Here is a 23342-nt window from a genome sequence, read left to right as displayed (position 1 = left end):
GAGGAACGATTTATGATTTTTGGCGGTGCCAATGATTACTTTTCATTCAACCTCATCTAGCGGCATGAGACGTTTGTTTGTATGTGTGGCTACTCCATTTCCCATAGTTCCTGCTCCTAAAGGCTCGCTGTAGTGGATGACAGCTATCCGGCGCCGAGGAGAGACCGATAGACACTCAAACGAACAAGCCATGGCGGCCACGGGTGGAGGGAAAATTAGAAGCAGAAGATATCATATTGCCTCTAAACCTTACGCCAAGAACAAACAGGTAAAATGGATGAAAGTTATTTTTTTTATTGATTGCATTGATTGGATCACCGTTACAATCATGCCATTTACTTCCTATCTTTGTTTATTGTTTTGTTAGATCTATTTTGTGGCCTACCGATAGCGCTCATGGCCTCCACGCGCTGCTAGCATGTCAGGGAAATGCTAGCTATCATTAGCCGACTAGATGCTAGTTTTTAGCCGACAAATGACCCAAGAGAAGTAACGATCGCGATTGACTTGACATGTGAAAAACCTGATGGGACTAATTTCTTGGAATAATTATTTTCGCTAGAACATCACATTCAGATGGCGTATGTACAATTAGCGCCCGGTGACTACAGTGTTCCTACGGAGCAGCTAGCTGTCAGCTAACTTGGGAAATGCCATGGAAGTAGGATTCAACTGAGCCGGTGTTACCGCTAGCTAGGTTAGCCGTAGCTAGAAGCGCATTGTTGTCTGAGATGTATCCATCGCACAATATTCAGATATATCCACCTGACGCTCGGACACACGCTAGGCGTTGTCCATAACTATTCACATTCGTGTTATATCTATGAGAATAAGTTACGTAAGGAAATATGCAGAGAAAGCATTGCCAAAATCTCTGCCAGCTGTATTGCGTAGGAAGCATTGACTAATTGGAGACCCACATGGTTTACGCATTCGCTTTTCAGGGGGATTGCAGAGATTGGTATTTACTATGAAACAATCCAGTGTTTTAGGGCATATAACTTCTCCTGACAAAATGAATAAGGGATTTGCGAATTGGTGTATTGTCACTGAGCATTTAACATGCGACATAGACATGTGATTTTGGGTAGACCGGTATATTTGCTTTAAGAAATGAAAACCAAGGCCACTAGAACACTTATCGTTTTAAAGATTAACTATCAGTTTTTACATGTCCGTGTGTCCTTATTGATCAGCATAGGGACACAATAAAATGCATCGATGGGTTATGTTTACGTATGTCACAAATGTTCTTGCAAAACGTGTTCGACTGCGTGAACACAAGCCTCAAAACGGTGGGAGTTTGCATTTGTACTGGACTTGGTTTGCAATTCAAATCAACGCGAGCAACGAAACAAAACGGTCTAGTGTATCCAGGGTTAATTACGTGTATTTGAGACACTATTTAACACAGTGTTAGTGTTGAGTGGCCACTTCAGGTAAAATGGATGAAAGTTGGATGAAATTAATTGTTTTGCTTGCGGCCGTGGTCTCGGAAATTATTAACTCTTCGGTGAGCGTAGTGTCCAGAGGTTGCGGGTTGGTGATATTACTTTACTGTTGTGAAAGGCAATGAGTCTTCAATGTATCCCTTTGTCCAAACATAAATTAACTGATGGGCATTCCATGTGTACGCTTTGACATGGTTTTCTACATATTGTAAAATGAAACCTAAAGCCATGCTGCGTTTAGGTCGGGTTTTCTCGAATAGAGCGGGGTAACTGGTGTTGGAAGCCTCAGCTCACTGGGTCTGCAAGGGTGTTGTGCTCCTTCAGAGTACTGGCATGCTTTAGTAACAGTCCACCGAGTGCAACCAGATTAAACCTCCCCTCAGCCCAACCTGGGGCCGCTTCCTGTGAGAACAATGACACATGCATAGGCTCTGTGCACCGGCCCCTGTGTTCCCTATGACACAGTCCACCAAAGAACGGCCCCTCTCTGTAAGCCCTTTACACACAGGAGCCAACGGTTATATAATTGAACTAAACATGTACAGTTTAAGCGTTGTGGTTTTCACTGAAGTGTACCGGTCAGAATGTTGATGGTTTGTCGGCGTAGATTGCTTTTAGGGTGGCAGGGTGCAGACATGTTGTAGTGCAGTCGACCTCCTTGGTGTGCTTAACTGATAAGCATATAAGCAAGAGGCACCCATGGCTTCTATCAGGAGGGGAAAGCTCCCTCTAGTTTGACAGCATGTATACAAAGAGGTGTGCAGGCTATTGAATCCACTTCTTTGTTTCTCATGCTGCAACTTCAGGAATGTAGGATACAATAATCCATATCCTGAGGGTGCCTTCTTGTACTCTCTACTCGCTACTGACTACATTTTCAGTTTAATTGACAGCTGTATAGTCCATCTACGACACACTATCTTAAATTCACCAAGCTTTATAATGCACTAAACTAACTCTGCAGAATTTATGATTAATTTACGCTTTCTACTTTAGAGAAGTATGGCTATACCTTGCATATATCTGCAGGTTTTTTATTATTACCAATAGCACTGCTAGTATTTACACTATGAGATATAAAGTGTTAGACAACAATCAGTGTTTTGGCATTATTATTATTATAATTATTATTATATTTCTGCCGACCCATGACTCTTTCTCTCCCCCTGGCTGGTTCCCTCGCTCTCTCTGCAGCAGTCAGGCCTGATCAATCGAGTGACCAACACGGTGAAGAGCATCGTTCCGTCCTGGCTACAGAAGTACTTTAAAGGCGGGGATCCCGCCGAGGAGGGTGGCGCCATACAGGGTTTGGAGGAGGACAACCAGACCCTCCCACCCAACGGCAGTGAGGAGGGACCACCACCCCACGACGGATGGGACTCCCCAGAGCCCAGCACCAGTCACACAGGTGAGGGATGCAGTCTTATGTATACCTGATTTGGGCCACTGCGTGTTTTCTGTGTACCTGCTGTTATTTTGGGCAACCGTGTTGGGCAAATGTGGTAATAAAGCTTTTGGTCACCACCTGATCCCACACTCTCGCTCTTGTGATTCCCATTTCCGACCAGCAGAGCCTTCGACCAGCAAGGCCTCGCTGAACTTGCAGGACAATGTCCTGTCACGGCCCCCGTTGAATCGCTCTCACCCCCTCCACTTCCCCCTGCTGGAGGCCTCCTCACCCCTCCTAGGGCCCCCTAGCAGCCTCTTCCCTCCGCCCTCCACCTCCTCAGTCCCCGGGCCCTTCACCACGGGCTTCTCCCTGGTGAAGGAGATCAAGGACAACCTCTCCCAGCACGAAGATGACAACATCTCCACCACTAGTGGCTTCTCCTCCCGAGCCTCCGAAAAAGGTCTGTCGTTTGGTACTTTGATCCACGTAGTAAGTACACAAGACTAATCCGGTCCCTTGAGCAAACTAGTTGACGTTCTGTAATTGTTTTTGCGTTCTAGATGTACCCGCCTCCAAGATGGTGGCGGTGCCTCGCCTCTGGTCCCCAGAGTCGGACAGAACACATTCAGGGGCCCACACCTCCCAGTCCAGTCTCAAGAAGCCCGCCTTCAACCTCTCTGTTTTTGGAACTTCCTCTAACGTTAGTTTCTATGCCCGACATTCACGTTGTGGAACTCGAACGGGGTCTCACCTTTTGTTTGTTTACGCACTATTCATTTGTAGTGGCTTGACTTGACCGCGGCGCTTTCTACTCCGCAGTCCACGTTGAACAGCACAGTGCTCAACTCGAGCCAGCTGGGGGACTCTCCCTTCTACCCGGGGAAGACCACCTACGGAGGGGCTGCTGCAGCCAGAAGCCTGCGCACACGGCCCAGCACACCTTATCAGGTCAGGCATCCACCGTCATCCCTTATGCTGAGTTCAGACAGCAATGCAGAAACAGCAAGGTGGTTACATGGCTCCTGGATGCGTCAGAGCATTAGCCAAGCCCAGAGGGCAAGCTCATGAGCTTCAGTCCATATATTCTCCCATGTGTGAAGGCCGTGGTGTGTGTGTGTGTGTGTGTGTGTGTGTGTATATATATATATATATATATATATAAAAAAATGCGCAACACTTATATACGCTGTGGGCTGCTATTCATAACTAATGATAGTAGATGATGGTCTACGTAATACGAGATGGGCATTGAGGAGTTGTCACGCGTTGCCCCGTCGGAATTAAGTGTGTTATCAGAGAGAACTCCGTACTAGAGCAATGTGTAGAAACGGGAGACTGACTCCCAAGTGCTTGACCTGGTCGACCCTCAGGCGCCGGTGAGGAGGCAGATCAAGGCCCGGCCCGCCGGAGCGACGCCCTGCGGGGTAACGAGCGGCACGGCACGGCGCATCCTGCAATCCCTGGAACGCATGTCCAGCCCCCTGGCCGTGAGTTCCCCTTCCACAACACGGAGAAAAGCTGATGATCCAACTTTTCTTTCAAGGGATATTTAACATTCATCTAGAAGACTGTTATCTGTAATTTCTGTGTTGTTTCCCCAAAACAGGACGCAAAGAGAATCCCCTCTGTCGCCTCTTCCCCAATGTCAGCGGTAAGCACAAGGAATGCAGCACCAAAACACCTCAACACACTTATAAAAACGATTATAAAACGGGTGGCTTAAATCAAGCAATCTGATTGGTTCCCAACTGTTGTATATTGAGCGTATACACACAGCTATGACGCCCGTTCAGTTTACAGAGTTCCGTATCACTCCGCGCCTAACTGGAACGGTTGTTTATTTATATATAAAAGCAATAGCATAGTTCACTGAAGCCTAAAAATATGTTGATTGCTGGAGAGGGTGGAAATGTTGTAAAGCAATAGGCACACGGTGAGTGAACTCGATAGTAGGCTAAATTGCAAACCAAGCTACCGTCTCTAGCCTAGCCTTCTGTCTGAAGGATGCTACAGTGTGTTGCATAGCCGTACACTTTGCAGGCAGCCAGGAGGGACTACTTTTTTGTATTCGTTAAAAAAAATGCTTTTCCGACTTTCTCACTTCAAAATTGAGGGTGTCTATGACTTTAATTTCGCCATACTTACGTAACCCCCTTAACTGTGGTATAATGAGAACATACCACAGCCTGTCGTGATCTATTGCTTAATTCTAATGTTCTATCCGTTGGGGAAATGTTCAAAAGTGAGACGTATCTGGTTTACTTGTAATTGTAATTTGCCTATTGTGTAGAAAAATGTACCAAATGATGGCTCTATAGATAGGAGTGCTGCTTCCCAACTCCTTTGCTTGGTAGCCACGTCTCCTGGTCACACTCCATATATATATATATATATATATATATATATATTATACTGACTAGATATCGCCTGAGCTGCGCTGTTCAGTGGAACATATACGTCAATGCCGCCGCCATCTTGCCGCGGGGTAACCACCCACCTGAATGAATGAATGTCGATGGTACAGAAGTCCTTTCCCAGTCAAAATCACTCTAAAACTCTTTTTTTTTTTTAAAGGAAATCTTCAATCGGGTCAGGTCAAACGTGTATTTGTGGTAATGCTAGTAAAAATAGATTAAAAATACTTTAAAATTTTTTTTTTACTATCATTACACGTCTGACCTATGTCAGAAACCAACCCGCTTGAATATTGCCTCAAAATAAGGCATTTTAGAGTGATTTAGACTGGGAAAGGACCTCTGCCCCATCGACGTTCATTCATTCAGGTGGATGGTTACACCGCGGCAAGATGGCGGCATTGTTGACGCATGCTTAGAAGCCAAATGCGATATCTAGTCAGTATATATATCTATGGGCACACTCCTGGTCGCGAGATACACTGGGACTCGTATCCTTGACGTGTACTTGGCAACTCAAGCACGTTTGCACCCCTAGTTAGCGTGGCTGTTTTTTTTTTTTTTTTTTTTTTAATATATATATATATATCACGTTTTCAGCCATTGGCGTTCGTATTTTTAACATCAATATGGGAGAGATTGAAGAGCAGTGGGGAAATAATGTCAATAGAAAATCTGAATTATGTTGAACTGAGTGTCTAATTCAAACTGCAATCTGTTTTTCCCCCGCTCTATGCAGTCAATGGACGGTACAAATCTAGACTATTCACACTTCCAGGCCAAAAAGAAACGGGTAAGTCAATCTGCCACCAGCGCCTTGAGGGGTGGTTTGGTCAGTTGTTTTTGTTTTCGTCCCTAGTCCGAGCACACGCGGCTACATGAGGCTATCCCAGGGTGTGTGGACTATTACAGGAGCTCTCTATAGCTCAACAGATGACTTGGCGGTTGGGATTTGGCTTATGGAGGCAGCACACTGTCCCACTGCCTGTTGGCCTACTTACCGCTTTACTCAACAAGATTCCTTTTTAGCAAGGCACAGCTGTTTGGTGTGCATGTGTGCCTGTGTGTAACACACAAACACGCACACACATGGTCTGTGTGTTGTAGCGTGGCCAATGTCTTGGTGCTTGTGTACGTGGTGTATGTGGTGCAGGCCATTGTTGTTGATTAGTTCCGGCTCTGGATTGGCGCGGCCTGCGGGTCTTTTCAAACAGCTGGAAAGCGCCAGCTGGGACAGCTGCGTCTCCAGACCCAAACAAACGGCCATTGACCGCCACAGGAATATCATAAAAATATTGACGACGGAAATAATTAAATTGTTTCAGTTGTCAATACATTTCTATGGAGTGTTGAATTCACTAGCCTTTTCCTCACACTTACTTGTGAGTTTTGCGGTTGACTTTTACTCCCCAAATCCCGGAATCGGCACCGACGCAGCGGTCGTGTTAGCAGCAGACAGTTGAGGCTGTGTTATTGTGTTATTGTTAATGGACTCCTGGTGGACTTGCGAACTTTACAATGCCTCGTTTTATGAGTACAGACCCTATTTGTACTACTGACAGAAGTGTGGTAACGTTCCAAGCATTATTAGTGGGGTAATTTACGAGATACAGGACAGGTTCCATCAGCGCCAGTACTAAAGCCAGTCGGCTGAAAACTCTTAACGTCACCAATGTTCGACCAAGGGGGAAAAAAGCTTCTGAGGGGGTATTTGTCCGGATGTCATGGTGCAAAGGACCCACGGGTGAATTCACTCCGAACCATCCCTTTAACACATCCCTCATGATCGATGTACGGCTCTCGACTAGCCTCACCTCAAGACGCCCCCTGATCATAGTCTGTCGACGAGGCCATCGTTGACGGTGTTCTGTCTGTAGATGCGGGGATTCGTCTCAGTGGCCTTGACGTGTGTCTGTTGTCCCCTCAGATGGAGCCCTCCCTCCCCCCGGTGCAGAAGATGATGGTCCCGACCGCCGCCGCCGTCTCAGGGAACCGCTCCGTTTCCTTCAGGCCCTCCCTGACCCCCGGGGGGCAGGGCCGGTTCCTGGACAGAACCTCCAGAGACACGGTCAGTACCGCCTCCCCCCTCGTCCGTTTATAGTCCTCCACGTGTACGTTTCACGTCGCACTACACCTTTATTTTTTTTTTTATAAGCCTTGTGTGCTAACTCCCCTGTGTCCGTTCCTGCCCTTCCAGCCCAGCATACAATCATCACACTTGCCAGATGCAAGCCCGGGTCCTTCTCAAAGGTACGTAGTCCCATCCCTACCCGGTCCGTCCCGTGGTTTGGGAGGTAAACGGGGCTCTTAAGTATGTATGTGTTTATGTATTGTACGTCTCACCTGTGTGACTTGAGTTTTGCTGCTCGTCCTCCACACAGCACAACCAACTGTAGCAGACCCGACTACCCTCTGTCCAGCACTCCTGCAGCCAGCAGCTCGGCGGTCGGGGGAGGGGGCAAGATGAAGAGGGAGAGGACCACCACGCGGCCCTCCTCTAAACGCCTTGACGACGACGAGGTGGGGGACCAGAGACGCTACCCCTTAGTTTTGATGCACTTCCTGTTAAACATCAGACGTCTTCATACTCTCTGAGGCAAACAAAAATCCAAACCTGCAGCACTTTGTCCAAAGCTGAAGGCCGCCTCTGGGACCTCGGCGAGTTCTAGTTTTTGAGTTCTAGTTTCGTCTCTAACACAAAGAAAAGTTCTTTGTGTTAAACGACCCTCTACTGAGTAGAGCACCTTGTCTACGGTATCACAACTGACTAATATCACAACTGACTTAAGTGGTAAATAAATGAATATTAATCCTGGATCAGGGCATGTTGTTGAATACAGAAGCATCGATAGCGATCAAGCTGTGTTTGTGTGTGTGTGTGTGTGCACCGTGATAGCCCTGCCTGCGCTCTTCTCCCCCCCCCCCCACCTCCAGGCGGCCGAGGTCCCCGACCTGCCAGCCATCTCCCTCCCCATCAGCGCCTTCAGCCTGCCCACCTTCAGCTTCTCCACCCTGCCCACCACCACCACCACCGCCGCCGCCGCCACCACAAAGCCCCGGCCCAGCGCCACGCCCGCATCCCCAGCCAAGGAAACTGTAGCAGAAAAGGTAGGGTCCCCCACGGCCCCTGGATGTGGACCAGCGGAAGTGACCTTTCTCGAGGTGGATGGGTCTTGTTTCCTATCGCTTGTGTTCTTATTGCTCGGGGGGGGGGTTTTCTTCGTAGGAACCTTCTGCGGCTTCAACACCCCCCTGTCTACCGTTCACCTTCTCCTCTCCTATCGTCAAGGCGACCGCTGCTAGCCCACCCTCCTTCTCCCCCTCTGTACGTATGGGCTGGGACGGAAGGGTTTGGAACTGAGAACGCTCGTAAACGGTCAGAAGGAGAATGTGTTTGTAACGCTCGCCGTCTTGTTTTAGGCTGGATTCACCTTCAGTGCCCCTGTAGCAAAAATGGGTTCCTCCATGTCAAATGGAAAGCTGGCCACACCCATGGAGGCAGCAGGTAGGCTTCTGTCACGTCGGAGAAAATCCCGGTGGGGATGTCACGCCACATGTATGCGTCTGCCTAAAGGATGAATGCTTAATTGAGGCTGGTGCTGTGTTTTTATTATTATTATTTTTTTCTCTCCCACAGTTAAGTCCACTACAAGCAATAACAGCACAGAGGAGTTTGACGGACCCTTTAAACCAGCCAAGACCCTGAAGCAGGGCAGTGTTCTGGACCTCCTCAAATCACCTGGTGAGATCCACTAGGGTTTTGTTTTTGTTTTTTAGTAGAGATGCTCCGATCAGCATTTTTGGGCCCGATTACCGATCACCAAAGTCATGATCTGCCAATCATTGCTGATCACATAATGGCAGGGGAATGGGAATCTTCCATATATTTTATCTATTATAATCTGGTGGCATGTTTTGGTGGCATGATTACTCAGTGAATTAAAAAAAAAAAAACACGAGGTAACAGGATCCCTTAGGAACAGATGTGAAGTAACAGAGTTGCCAAGCCGTTGGAGAGTTGAGTCTGTACGGTTCTCACCAGTGCAGAACGTTCTGCTCCGCTCTGGGTAGGCGGCAAGCACTAGTTTCTGTTCCAAGCATGGACAATGTACTGTGGTTGTTAAAATGGCAAGTTCCGCTTCAATGTGCGCATGCAGGGGAGGGGGGGGGGGGTGGAATTCACGAGTAATTCACGTCACATGGCACAATATCTGCCAGCATGATCGGCGTCCGATCAATCGGAGCATCTCTTATTTATTTGGATTTATTGCTGATCAATACAAGATGTCCGACTCTCAGCTTCAGGGCGTCTCAAAAACACTGACGACCCCGTCTCCCTCTCTTTGTCCAGGCTTCGCCTCCCCCGTCACCTCCACCTCCCCCAGTGCCAACAGCGCTCCTCGGCCCAGCTCCACGGCCTCCCCCTCGCCCGCCCTCTCCTCCTCCTCCTCCTCCACTGGCTTCGGCAACATGTTCCAGCCCCCGGCGGGCTCCTGGAGCTGCGACGTCTGCATGGTGCAGAACAAACAGTCGGACGCCAAGTGTGTTGCCTGTGGAACACAGCTGCCCAAATCCGCCTCCTCCACCGCCCCCACCACCTCCTCCTCCCTCTTCTCCTCCTCGTCCTGCTTCAAACCGCTAAACACCACCGCCACCGAGAACAACAAGACGGCCCCCAAGGCGGCGGCGGCGGGCTTCGGCGCCATGTTCGCCCGGCCGGCGGGCATGTGGGACTGCGACACGTGTCTGGTCCAGAACCGGGCGGAGGCGGTGAAGTGCGTGGCGTGTGACACCGCCAAGCCGGGCACGGGCGTCAAGGCCTCGCTGACGCTGCCGTCGGCCTTCGCCCCGGCCACGCCCGAGGCCTCCTCCCCCGCCGCCGCCGCCGCCCCGCCCCCGACGGCGCTGCCCTCCTTCGGGGACATGTTCAAGAAGCCGGAGGGCACGTGGCAGTGTGACACGTGCATGGTGGACAACAAGGCGCAGGACACAAAGTGCGTGGCCTGCATGACCGCCAAGCCAGGTACGTTCTCCTTGGCGATGGGACGGTTGAGCCGGATTCCATTTAGAACAAGACAAGGTTTCTACGTTTCGACGTTAAGCAGACACTCTTATCCAGCAGTGAGCGCGTATGAGTCTCGTTAGTGTGCTCGTTAAGGGCTCTTTATGGTCCCACGTTCCCGCAAACGCAACGACCACGCAGTCGGTTTGACGTCAGTCGTGAACCTTTATGGTTCTGCGTCGGGTTTTAGTGAGCGGACCAATCACAGCCCTTTCAGCCTGCGTCGACTCAACGGAAGGTTAAAATTTTTAGGAGGCGCACGTCAGGCCCTTGCGGTGGACGCAAGGAGGGTCCGCAAGGACGTAAGGGGTCCGTAGCCCCCTTGCGTTGCGTGAACGTGGGACCATAAACAGGCCTTTACTTTGATAATAATAGTCACTGTTCACCAACAAGAGTAGTGTGGTTTGTCATTTGAAGCTCATGCTTCAGCTTGTGTTCTGAATACTTATATACTATAATACTTAATATCATTAACGTGACCTCTTCCCCCCCCCCAGGAGCGTCAGCAGCCCCCCCAGCGTCGGCGGCCGCCCCGGCCAGCACTAGCACTCCCGGGCTGGGCTTCGGGGACATGTTCAAGAAGCCCGAGGGGGCCTGGGACTGCGACGTGTGCTGCGTTCAGAACAAGGCCGCAGACGTGCAGTGTGTGGCCTGCCAGACGGCCAAGCCGGGAGCCACGGTGGAACCCAAAGGTAAGGATGGAGAACCCACCCCCCTCCCCCCCCCCCCCCCCCTGTGGAACCAGGAATGTTGTCGTTTCCCATGTGTTGATGTTTCCCATACGTGTTTCCCCCCCCCCCTGCAGGTTTCAGTTCTTCGTTCGGCGCGTCGGGCGCGTCGTTTGGCACCTCGGGTTCCGGGGGTTTCAAGTTCGGTACGACGTCGGCGTCAGACTCTCTCCCCTCCGACACCGCGGGGGGCTTCAAGTTCGGGGCCGCCCTCTCAGACTCCGCCTCCTCGTCCTCCACCACCGGCGGCGGCGGCGGCGGTTTCAAATTCGGCGTCCCGTCCGGAGCCGCCACGTCGGCGACTCCCGCTAAAGACGCCGGCGCCTCGTCGGGGTTCAAATTCGGCGGCGGCGCCTCGGGGGGCTTCAAGTTCGGCACCGCCGCCAGCACTGACTCTGCCACCGCCGCGGACAACAAGCAGCCCGACTCCGGCGCCGCAGGTCCTCCCGGCTTCAAGTTCGGAGACAACGGCGGGTCGCTGTTCGGAGCCGCGGCGGCCAGCGCCGAGGCCAAGACCCCCAGCGTCGCTTTCTCCTTCGGACTCTCAAAAGCCAACGAGACGACGACAACGATGGCGGCGGCGGGCGCCACGGCGTCCACCCCCTCCGTGACTTTCACCCTCCCCTCCTCGTCCTCCGCGGAGAACGCGAGCAGCGGCGGCGGCGGCGCACCATCCGCCGAAACGACCTCACTGAAGCCCGCCGGCTCCGTCTTCGGGAGGCTGGGCGGGCCGCTCACAAACGCCGCCTCCTCCTCCTCGCCCACGCCCAGTTTCGGTGCCACGATTTCCACGGAAAAGGAGGTCACCGCCACCGCCGCTCCGGCGTTCAGCTTCGGGAAGCCGGAGGAGAAGGAGCCGGCTGGCTTCATGTTCGGCGCGGCCAGTAAAGGAGCCGACGCCACCATGATGTCCCCGCCGGCCGAGATGGGAGGCTTCTCCTTCAACACGCCCCACGCCGCCGCCGCCGCCAAGGAGCAGGCCCCGCCGCCGCCGTACCCCTTCGGCAAGCCGGCCGACAAGGGGGAGACGGCGGCCGCCAAGGTCCCCAAGGCGGCCTTCAGCTTTGGACAAAGTGCTGCAGGTTTGGATTTTTTTTGGTTTGCCTCACAGAGTATGGAGATGTTGGCACGTTTAACCGGATCCATTGAGGGATTTAAAGTATCCGCCTTAGTCCAGGCTAAACAATGCGCACCGCCGCATTGACGACCAGTCCCGTTTCCCATTTCCGGTTGGAAGAGAGGATACGTAGCTGGTGGTGCTTTAGTGAGAGGACGTGTTCGGGATCCACTTGCCATTTTGACCTAATGTAATATATAACTTTTAATTTTTAAACTATCGCCGTAGCCTTCAAGATATGCGCTAGCGGTGCAAATGTGCTGGCCGCTATGTAAACAACACTCAACCGGAAATGGAAAGCCGGCGGGCCACTATGAATCCTCTATAATCCACGATGCCGCTATGAATCATAGGAAATAGCGGAATAAGTTGGATTGGTTATGAGATTGTGTTTCTTGGTCCTCTTTGGGATGTTTCATTGGAAGTGTCTCCACTAGGCCTGGGCGATATGGCTGAAAGACCTATCATGATATAACTTGATCATATTGATCGATATCGGTGACTATTGATAATTTTAATGACCTAAAAAGACTAGAAATTACTGTGCTGGATTTAAACACTTCTGTTTAACACTTAATATGACCTTCCACTGTTCTTCATTGATAAATACTCCAATGTCGATACAACAATGAAAAACACTCAAATATTGTAAATAAGTATGGAACCGTGTTTGTGTAACAAACCCAGCTGCTAGATCTATCACCATACGATCATTTATTGCTTTATTGCCCAGGCCTAGTGTCCACCATAAGAGCCACAGAGCATGACCCACCGCCCCCCTCTGTTCCTCCCTCTCTCTCCACCAGACCCCTCCGCCGCTCCCAAACCGTTCTCCTTCAACACGGCCCCCGTCACCTCCTCCGCCCCGGCCCCCAGTCTCTTCGGCAGTGGCCCCGCCCAGACACCGGCCCCCGCCGCCGCCGCCGCCGCCAGCCCAGCCCCCAGCACCTTTATGTTCGGCAAGGGGTCTTCGGCCCCCGCCGCGGGGGCGCCCGGCCCGGCCGCCGCCCAGCCCTTCCTCTTCGGGGCCCCTGCCAGTGCGGCCCCCCCCGCCGCCAACCCCCCCGGCTTCTCCTTCGGCGAGGTGGTGCCGGCTCACGGCCTGTCTGCAGGTCTGCTTCTTTAGTCCGTCTGTATTCGATATAGTTTTGTTTATGGGTCGTTTTTTGGATGATTGATCACAGTACGCACAAACAACCGTTTGTCGCCGCTCCTTCTTTGCTTTCGCACAGTGGACCAATCGGTGTCAGGGCGCACTCACACTAGGCCATCTGTACCGTTTGCCCCCTAAAGTCTAGATCGTTTGTCTAGTGTGAGCACGCCATCCGTACTCGAGTACAGTTCAATTTCGAGGTGTGCTCAGGCCACGGTACAGATGCTAATGAGCCGACACACACACACGCACGGATACGCAAGCTATATGTACAAGAGGCAACCGTACTCAGGCCCAGTTGAGATTGCCTAGTGTGAGCACAGGCCAGTGGCACAGTGGGGGGGGGGGGGGGGTGGGTACGGTACAGGGCAACTTTGCCTAGTGTGAGTGCGCCCTCAAACATCAAACATCAAGTTTGTCAGTATACGTGAAACTCAACGTCAATGTTCCTCTGCTCCCTGCGCTCCTCCAGCCCCCACCTCCACGTCCTCTCCGTTCGTCTTCAGCTCGGCACCCTCCTCCGGGTTCGGGGCGGGCCAGGCTCCCTCCACGGGCGCTTTCGGAGCCACGCAGTCTGCCCCCCCCGCCTTCGGCTCCACCTTCGGCTCCCCGGCGCCTTCGCCCTTCTCCGCCCCGGCTGCCAAGACCCCGGCCTTCGGGGCCAAGTCCAACTCGGCCCCCGTGTTCGGCCAGCAGGCCAACGCCACGCCTGTGTTTGGCGTGGTGCCCAACCAAGCCCAGCCAGGTCGGTGACATAGATTGCTTGGACTAAATGTCCCCGTTATCTTGACGTGGCTGCACATCAGCTGACTATTGATGTTCCGGGAGAGCCAAGAGCATGAGATACGACGGCCCTCCTGAAATGATGCACCGCTCGGCCCTTTAGAGACCACAGCATGTGCCAGTCATCTATAGACCTCTGAAGAACAAGTCCCGCCTCCGAGGCACCCCGTTCCCTCGGTCAAATGTCTATGGGGAATAACACGGGTTTTTTGAATGATCGTACATAACAAAACTCTAGGTGGCGAAGAAGTAAAAGCTGTGTCACGTTTTGAACTACACACTTTTTTCCATCTAGTCTCGACTGGGTTTTTTTCGACTGATTTTCGGTGCCGTTAGAATAGCATTTATAATGGGAGGCGGGACTCATTCTTCAGAGGTCTATGGCGGTAGACATTTGAAACGAACATCACAACCATGCGTCTGCGTCTGTCTCAACATAATGCAGTGGATTGCTCGAGTCAACCTACCACGACTCAACGCAAAGCATTTCGTCTGTCCGACCCAGGGTTCCAGTTCGGCGGTGCGACTCCGTTCGGCGCCCCCGCCAACAACACGGGCGTGTTCGCCTTCGGAGGCGGCGCTCCCCCGGCCCTCTCCGCCGCCCCCTCCGTGGCGCCCCAGCAGACGGCTCAAGCAGGTTTCGCCTTCACCCAGCCGCCCGCGTTCAACATCGGGTAAATATCAGGCTCCCCCCCCCCCCCCCCCCCCCCCCGCAGCGCTGGTCTGCAGCAGCCCCGGACGGGGCCCTCGTGAAGGACTGATACTGAGGAGGATGAGGACACGTTCAACTGTGAAGTGGTTCTACTTTATGGCCCGTGCGCTTTTGAGGTTGCAGATCACTGAATTGGGTCAAAAGGTTTTCCTGCTACTGATGTTGTTAAGAGAAGCTGCAGAGTTGTGCACATTTTTTTTTTCATCTTGAGGGTTGCACATCCGTCTCAAATGTATGTCACGTGCATTTAAAGCATTGCATGGAAAACGGTCGAAGGAACTAAGACCACCTCCCTTTTGATTACAAGTGTGCTCAGTGCACAGTTCTTCACACGTTAGATGTCCATGGTGTAGTGACTGCTACTTGTGCCGTGCCTATCCTGCTCCACCTGGCATTGCCTTTACCCTCCTGTCCGTTGATTCCCTCTTTAGATGATCAGAAGCCTTTGTTGACGATGATGTCGTGACTCTCCTTTGTTGACGATGATGTCATGACTCTCTCTCCAGGTCGGCCAAGACCTTCACGGCGTCCCCCGCCGGCCAGCCGCCCATCGCCGGGCGTAAGATCAAGACAGCGGTACGGCGCAGGAAGTGAACCCTCACCTGCCCCCCCCCCCCCCCAGACTCATCCTCGCCCCTCTGCTTCCCACAACCCTGGACTTGAATTAGACTTGACCTTTTGACCTTTAGAATCGGAACCTGAAAGGCTGACCGATGTCCCGGAGGTGCTCCACCAGCCCCCAGTCGTCCACCCCCCCCACCCCCCCCCCCCTCCCTCCCTCCCTCCCCTCCCCTGCTGCAGGGCGTGGCATGTGAGGGAACACCCCCTGGACTGGAGACGTCTCATCGCCTAAGGGTCACCGCAGGGCTGGACCAGGGTGGGGGTGGGGGGGGGGTCACCTCAGAGTGGCGTCTGGTGTGTGGACCAGGTGACCTGGTTAGTGAGGGTGACCTGGTTAGTGAGGGTTAACCCTCTTAAACGGAACGGAATAAGACCTGTGATCAGAATCTACAACCACGACGACAACGACGACTCCTCCCGAGACGCAATCGAGTGAAGAACGTCTTTGCTCGGCATCTTGAAACAAGCAAACCCAAGACTTGTCATCTCTCTATTTTTTTCTGTCTGTCTGCTAGACTATAGGCATGACTTTTTTTTTTTTTTCCGTTTTATTTTTTTTATTTTTTTTATTTTTTTGGTCTCGTTTTTTTGGAAAATAAAAAAATTTACAAAGGCAAAAACTGCGAATCTAAAGAGTTGTACGAATGTACACGACGCCCCCCGTCGTCGCGCTCAGCTGTGGGGCGATCAGGTTATTGAGCTGCAATACGCGCAGAGGGTAGCGAGAGCTGTTTGGCTGGTCGCCGGCGGCAACCGCTGCGCACAACCGCCGCCGCCGCCGCCACCACCGAGCGCGCGCTCTCCATTTATTGAGACGCCGCCACGGGTGCAGCTATGGGACGTTGCCATGGTGATAATGCCGTGTGTGTGTGTGTGTGTGTGTGTGTGCGTGCTGTATGTACAGAGATAAGAGTGTTTCCGTGTGACAGGTGAAGCGTGCTTGTTCCCCCCCCCCCCGCGTCCCTCCCTCCTATCTCCTCGCCTCATGTACAGACTTGAGGTGTGTATGATGGTTTTTTTTGTACATGCAGATTATTATGTTTCTCTAGTGCGCCCCTTGTGTGTCAGTGTTTTGACCGTTTGTGTGTGTGTGTGTGTGTGTGTGTTTGTGCGTGCGCATATGAACTGAATCCTCTGGAGTGTGTCGCGGGGAGGGGGCCTGTTGTCGTAGGTGAGATAGCAAATGAATGTGTTTCAAACAAGCCCTAAGAGGCAGACTTGCGGAACGGAGAGGGGGCGGGTGGGAGAAGGGGTTGAAGCCTTTTAGACGTCTGCTTCTCTCCTCAGAACTTCTGTATAAACGAGTAGTTCCTCAATCTGCTCTAACTCTTTCGCCGCCTGGCCTGGCTTCACCTCTGCTCTCTGTGTTTCTCCCTCCCTCCCATCCTCTCCCTCTCCTGCTGACAAGTTAAACTCTCCTATTACCTCTCTGCCTCTTCCTCTTAATCTCTTAATTGGCCTTCGAATATTATTATAAAAAAACCTGTAAATAGTTTTTTTTTTTTTTTTATCTGTGAAGTTGAAATTCTGTGTGTTACCAACTCTGCATTCTGCATTTTTTGTCTTTAGAATTTATTATGTAAATCCCTATATTCAAAGTTGCCCGAATCCATTTAAAAGGAACATAAATGCAAATTGGGAAGCCTTTGATGACTAAAGGTATATTGGCTTTTCTGATCCACTTTTGTTTGGACCAAAACCAGTATTGTATAAAGTATTAAGTATATATTTTTCTATTGCTTGTTTAAATGGACGAGGGTGACTTTGGATGATAAGGAAGTCAATTTAATTTTAAAGCCATGATTATTACTGGTTGAGTGATAAAATAAAAACCATGGGTAATTACTATCAATAAACTATAAAAAAGTGAAAAGCTGACTGAATTATTCTCTTGACAAATTAGACCAGGCGTTGGAATAGCCAACCATTCAAATGTGTGTAATACAACCCTGATTCAAATTGGCAATAGGTTATACTATTAAGTAACCTGCTCGTACCGGTTTGAGAAAGTGCCTCACTGCATAATACGATCTCAATCTATAAGAGCCCGATTATTAGCCATATAAATTTACATTTAGGGCATTAGGCAGACGCTTTTATCCGGAGCGACTTACAGTAATTACATTTGGCATAAGAAAGTGAAACAATATATCGCTGTCGGTACAGTAAAGGATGTTCATAGAACCAAGTGCCAGCAGCACTAAAAATCGCAAGTTTAACCCATTCCGCGTCCATCCTATCACCTCATGCATTATACAGTCGTCTCGGAATCTAAAGTGTGCCAGGGGCTGTCATAGCGCCGTGGATTGCAGTACAATCGAACGACCTCATCTCATGCAACAAAGCACATCTCGTTGAATTACTTCGCGGGGGGTGGTTTCGGTGTACCGGCCTTGACACGCGCGGCGGCTCTCTCCTCGGTCACCTCTTGTCACCGCGGGTCAGATTTATTGTAGCAACGGGCCTTGACGACGCCGGGAGTCCCTGGCGACACGCGCCGTGTTATCTCTCTCTCTCTCTCTCTCTCTCTCTGAAGGAATGCGTCCGCGTCGCACGTTTCCTAGTATGTTATACGTGTTTTATTAGGCATCATAAATACTCTGTGATCGTCAAACAGGTCAACATGGGATGTGGAACTTCGGCATCGACGGCGGTCGAACCGATACACTGTGATGAGTTCACTAAAGAGGAGGTAGGCTGGTGTTTACGTTTTAAAATGGCACGCGTCGAAGTTTAAGTGAGTGTGTCCAACTTTGGCCTAAATTCAATGTAAGCTTAAAGAAAGGCGACGTTATATCACAAATATTCAATTATAATATAAGTATTTTACTAATTTATACATCCACACTTCCTATTGTTTTCTGCCAGGATGAGACGGGCAGTAAGCTCGGGTCTCGCGGGGACTCTGCGGTCTCCAAGGTGACGGCGGACAGCGGGGTGGTTGTGGAGAGCTCGCAGGACCCCACGCTGCCTGGCGCGGTGCCCAGGAGACACCCTCCTCTGACGGGTGAGTCGGATACCCGGAGAGAGAGGAAACACGAGATTAGACGATAGACCGATGAAGTAATGGAATGCTATACTAAAACATTGTTCTTTTATATTGTGTATTCGTAATGTCTTAATGTGTAACATTTCAACTAGCTCGTAACAAAAAAAACAACTGGATTCATCTGTAGTCAAGGCTGATATAATATAATGTTATCAATAAAATCAAAGCATCCTATCACTGATAGGATCAAAGCATCAAATATATCCTGCAAATAAAAAAGGCTGGCCCAACCCCTCTCTGTGTAAACAATAATCTTACTATCAACACCGCAGGGCCCCCCCCAAACTCCACGCCACCAAGCGCGCCCATTGTGTCACGAACAAGGCTATTTCACAACACAAACAAACAGTCGACAGAACACTCATTGAGGTTTTTTTTTTATTTCGAAAGTCTCCCATCACCGACTTAACTGGGAGGGGCCCATTTCTACTGGTTTGTGTTTGTGCCTGCTCTGCAGGGAACCCGGGTCTCCTCCAGGGCCGCGGCTCTCCCGTGGAGCGACCCCGCTCCAGTGAGATCCTGGAGCAGCTGCTGAACCAGGGTATCATCCCCGTAGGACCACCCAGGGCGGGGGGCTCCGGCCCGGGGGAGGCCTACGGCGTCATGGTGCGTTCACCGGGAGCCAGCCTCCAAACCAAGAGGAATACACACGTCGGCCAAAGCATGTGTCTCAAACCTCAAACTAGTTCACGCTGACTTTAAAATATATAAAGTTTTGTGTGTGTGTGTGTGTGTGTGTGTTTGTGTGTGTGTGTGTGTGTTTGTGTGTGTGTGTGTGTGTGTGTGTGTGTGTGTGTGTGTGTGTGCGTGCATGTGCTTGCGTGCATGCGTGTGTGTGTTTGTGTCTTTGTGTCTGTGTGTATGTGTGTGTGCGTGCATGTGCTTGCGTACATGCGTGTGTGTGTTTGTGTCTTTGTCTTTGTGTGTGTGTGTGTGTGTGTGTGTGTGTGTGTGTGTGTGTGTGTGTGTGTGTGTGTGTGTGTGTGTGTGTGTGTGTGCGGCGGGGTCGGGGCATGTGACAGCTGGATGACGGAGAGCTGCCCAGGCAGAGACCTCCGGCCAGACTGGAGGCTCTGAAGGAGAGGAAGGACCAGAGCTCCCCCAGCAGAGACCCCATCCACCACCAGACGCAGCAGGCTGCGCAGAGACACCAGGTACTGTGTGTGTGTGTGTGTGTGTGTGTGTGTGTGTGTGTGTGTGTGTGTGTGTGTGTGTGTGTGTGTGTGTGTGTGTGTGTGTGTGTGTGTGTGTGTGTGTTGCGTTGCGTTGCGTTGCGTTGGCTTGAGGTCAAACTCTTCCCGACTCCTAAAAGGCACTTGACTGCCACTTGTCGGCAGTGGATCGTATAGACCAGTGGTTCTCAAACTTTTTATATCGCGTACCACCTCAGAAAATATATGTCTCCCCAAGTACCACCGTTATGACCGATGTTATAAAATATAACAAAATGCAGTAGCGTAGGCCTGCTGCCCTATTCAGCAACGCACACAGTTCACGCAGCAGGCACATTTATTCTTAAAGATAATATTATTTATTGTTTATTGTTAACTGTTGTCAACTGTACAAAGTGGTAGCACTAGAACGGACACACACACACACACACACACAGCAAGTGAGAGCATTAAGAATAGCAACAGTTTTTCATTCACCCACAAACACCCAACACCCACACAGCAAGTGACAACATTAAGATCAACAACTGTGAACCAACAACCTGTTGTTGGTTCACAGTTGTTGGTTAAATACAAATAATAATAATAAAAGCTTAACGCTACTTTGTGTGGTGTACATTTCATATACAACATATCATATTCATATACAACATCGCTCAATAAAACACTCATAAGTTACACAACGGCGGTACTAAAAAAGTATCATGAGTTGGTGTGGGTCGTAACCATGGGGATAACACACCCCCCCCATTCCTAACACTCTCAGCTATTTTCTTCCCCACAGAGAGGACAGTAACAGCAGAGCTCTGTGTCTCGCTCACCCTTCTTAAATGTTTTCTGTATAAAAACCCTCATCGTTCATCGCCCATGACATAACATAAATGTTTGCCTGACTGGCCATAGGATTTGGGCTCCTAATAGCTAAATAGCTAAACATATTCTTATTTGATGCTATCAAATTGGCAAAGGCCTTGGAAGTGAATTGACTGCCAGTCAAAATTGAGGAGCTGATGGGCCGGATGGGCTGGCCTCATGTTCAGGATCATGACACGAGTCATTACCTCTCTTCCCGGTTAGTTTAAGAAGCGTGAACCTGTAGCTCTCTGGTAGCTGCTCCAATATTGGGTGTATGCTTTAATTGTTCTCAACCTCACCTGTGTGAATGACCTTGGATAGTAGTGGGGCAAGGAGGACTTAAAGGACCCAAAGGAGCCCCCTCTCTCTTTATGTTACATATGTGTGTATATATATATATATATATATATATATATATACGTTAACATGATTATCCTAATGTTTTTCCCTCCTCTCCAGCCAAACGAAGAGGGACTGAGGACCAAGTCGGCTCGGGTCCGAGCGCCCCCCGCCGTCTTGACCGAGATCGAAGACCCGTACCCCCGAGAGGGCCGGACGCTCCAGACACCCCCCACCACCGTCACCCCCGACCCCCAGGCCCACACCCAGGTCAGAGAGGCCGGGGGGCCGAGAGAGGGGGGGGAGGAAGAAGAGGAGGAGGAGGAGGACGAGGGACAAGACAGCAGCGGGGGGGATGAGGAATGGGAGGAGGCCAGAGAGGAAGTGGCGTTAAATGGTTGCGGGGAGAGAGAGGGAGGCGACGGCGGTCCGGTCCAGGAGGAGGGGCTCCAGGTGGGACAGCTCCACACAGCCTCAGGGGAGTTTGAGAGCGACCCCTCCTTCCAGAATAATCCTTCCAACGACACGTTTTAACACCTGACAACTGAGAGAGAGCGTGTGTGTGTGTGTGTGTGTGTGTGTGTGTGTGTGTGTGGGCGGGGGGGGGGGGGGAGGGTGTGTGTCTGTGTGTGACTGAGTAAGTGTGTGTGTGTCTGCTCGGTGATTGATTTCAATCACTGCCATACTACTTTGGGGAATTTTCGAACCCTTGAGAGGTTAAACGCCATCTCAAGCAGAGAAATCACGTAACAATAAAATGCGCACACAATCACTGCTACAAGACCAGTCCATCAATCAATCACTGCTACAAGACACTTAATAAGGGTTCTCACAGAAAGTTGAGTTGAATAATACAATATTTTTGAGTTCATAACTAAAATTACAGGAAGCGTCTACTTTTTCAAGTAGAATAGAAAATACAACAATATTGATAACCCATATAGTGTACCACCAGAGGGTGCTCAACTCGCTGATGGTGGCACTTATGGTCAACTTTATGTATCACAAATGGATGGGAGTACAGCATTTCTCCTGGCATGCCAGTCTCTGAGGGGTGAGTAATTAATTGGTGAATTACTAGTTTTTGTGAACAAAGAGAATATTTTTAATCGGAGGAGCAGTAGAAATAAATCAGTCGTACTGTCTTTGTGTATTTTAACCTTTAGATGGCGGCAATCTCCTAAAAGTAGTCGTGCGTGGTTCCTCTTAGCGAGCCATTACAGTTGAGAGTTACTACGGCCAATTAGAATAAAATAAACCTGTCAAACTAAACTACCACAGCATAAACGAAGCTAATGGGGATATTGGGACCGTGTTTTTACGTTGAAGTGAAATACGGGCAGGATTATAATATATTACCTCAAACGCTGTAAACTAAATGGAATATGAGGGTTATTTCAAATACAATGTAATATTTCCACAACTGCTATTGGGTTCTTGAATATTCTCCTTTGTAATCTTTATGCCAATAAAAATGTATATTATATTATATTATATTATAGTTATAAGGGAAACATAATTAATGTATTTATGTGTTTGTTTGTTTTTTTCCGAGGGGGCGCAGTTCTCTTATTGGACACAAGATGGTGCCGTTTCAATTGAAGGGTTGTCGATGCTTTACTCGTTATATTGCGCCTCTATTAAAAGCTGTTCGATATATACGTGTTTGTTTTGTAGGGACTGGAAGACAAATTGTACAGTTTATTCTTGATCAATAAAGCTCCTTTGTTTCTTCAGCTTGTGTTTCTTTGTGTTGAAAAGATATAGTGGAGCCACTGTATCATGACCATTGATTTAGATAGATAGATTGATAGATAGATAGATAGATAACAAACTGTATTCAATTTACATTTCAAAGGGTACCTAGAATCAGTGGTCATTGTAGGTAGGTTTTACCTACATTTTTTACTTGATATCGTTTATAATAATAATTTAGTTTAATCTAAGCGTCAAAGTAAAACATGATGTCGTTTTTAGGGGGTTGATAGTAATAATTGGCTTAAAGTGTTGATCAGCTGAAGTGAGCGGTTTCAGTGACCGTTGACCTTTAGATTTTCTTTGTCAGTAAGCCATTTACTCACTGGCAGAATAACTGCGGTCCACTCCTCAGATAACTAACCCAAAACATAAAATACGGGCAGGACTTTTAAACCCCCTCCTCATGGCCGAATCATCTTGAAAATGGCCTCTAGTTGCCTTAAAATTATAAGGACAACGTCAATATGCTATTATTACTTTTCTTATTATTACTAGCCTACATTATAAAGTCTCCTACTGAATATCATTATAGGCTATTCATGTATCACCAGGCTACATAGTGGCCAGTCAGCGTGCTGCATGCGATAGGGGGAGCAACCTGACCCCCCCATTGTCTGTCCTGAAACCCAACTCTGGCCTCTGTTAAGGCGACTCCACTCTGGCGTTAAAGGGCGTGTGTCCACATGAATAAAATATTGACCGAGCCAGAAGAACGCAGATAAAGACGCGGTTCCCTAT

At 49.9% G+C, this 23342-nt stretch overlaps 2 protein-coding genes across 3 annotated transcripts; both read left to right on the top strand.

The window, feature by feature from the left end:
• Positions 1-136: 136 nt before the first annotated feature.
• nup153 (nucleoporin 153) lies at positions 137-17249 on the top strand (the record flags this gene model as incomplete). Of its 2 annotated transcripts, none has more annotated exons than XM_084485088.1 (22): positions 137-268; positions 2646-2859; positions 3023-3301; positions 3402-3541; positions 3661-3789; positions 4212-4328; positions 4448-4492; positions 5995-6048; positions 7183-7323; positions 7453-7505; positions 7637-7775; positions 8190-8363; positions 8482-8580; positions 8676-8760; positions 8893-8997; positions 9607-10278; positions 10815-11009; positions 11123-12127; positions 12969-13274; positions 13788-14060; positions 14604-14772; positions 15317-17249. In XM_084485088.1, the coding sequence occupies 22 exons, from the start codon at positions 137-139 to the stop codon at positions 15402-15404; spliced, it is 4614 nt and encodes a 1537-aa protein (XP_084341214.1). In that variant the 3' UTR covers positions 15405-17249. The 2 variants fall into 2 exon arrangements, with proteins under 2 accessions (XP_084341214.1, XP_084341213.1); XM_084485087.1 differs by having other exon boundaries at positions 3020-3301.
• Positions 17250-18054: 805 nt separating this feature from the next.
• Positions 18055-22613, top strand: stmnd1 (stathmin domain containing 1; the record flags this gene model as incomplete). Its single annotated transcript, XM_084484877.1, has 6 exons — positions 18055-18123; positions 18300-18438; positions 18938-19086; positions 19503-19634; positions 20967-21116; positions 22608-22613. 6 exons carry the CDS (start codon positions 18055-18057, stop codon positions 22611-22613), a joined length of 645 nt encoding a protein of 214 aa, XP_084341003.1.
• Positions 22614-23342: the final 729 nt, after the last annotated feature.

This window comes from Micromesistius poutassou, assembly GCF_964030765.1.
Source record: "Micromesistius poutassou genome assembly, chromosome: 20".
NCBI lineage: Eukaryota > Metazoa > Chordata > Actinopteri > Gadiformes > Gadidae > Micromesistius > Micromesistius poutassou.
This window is presented reverse-complemented; position numbering and strand designations above follow the sequence as displayed.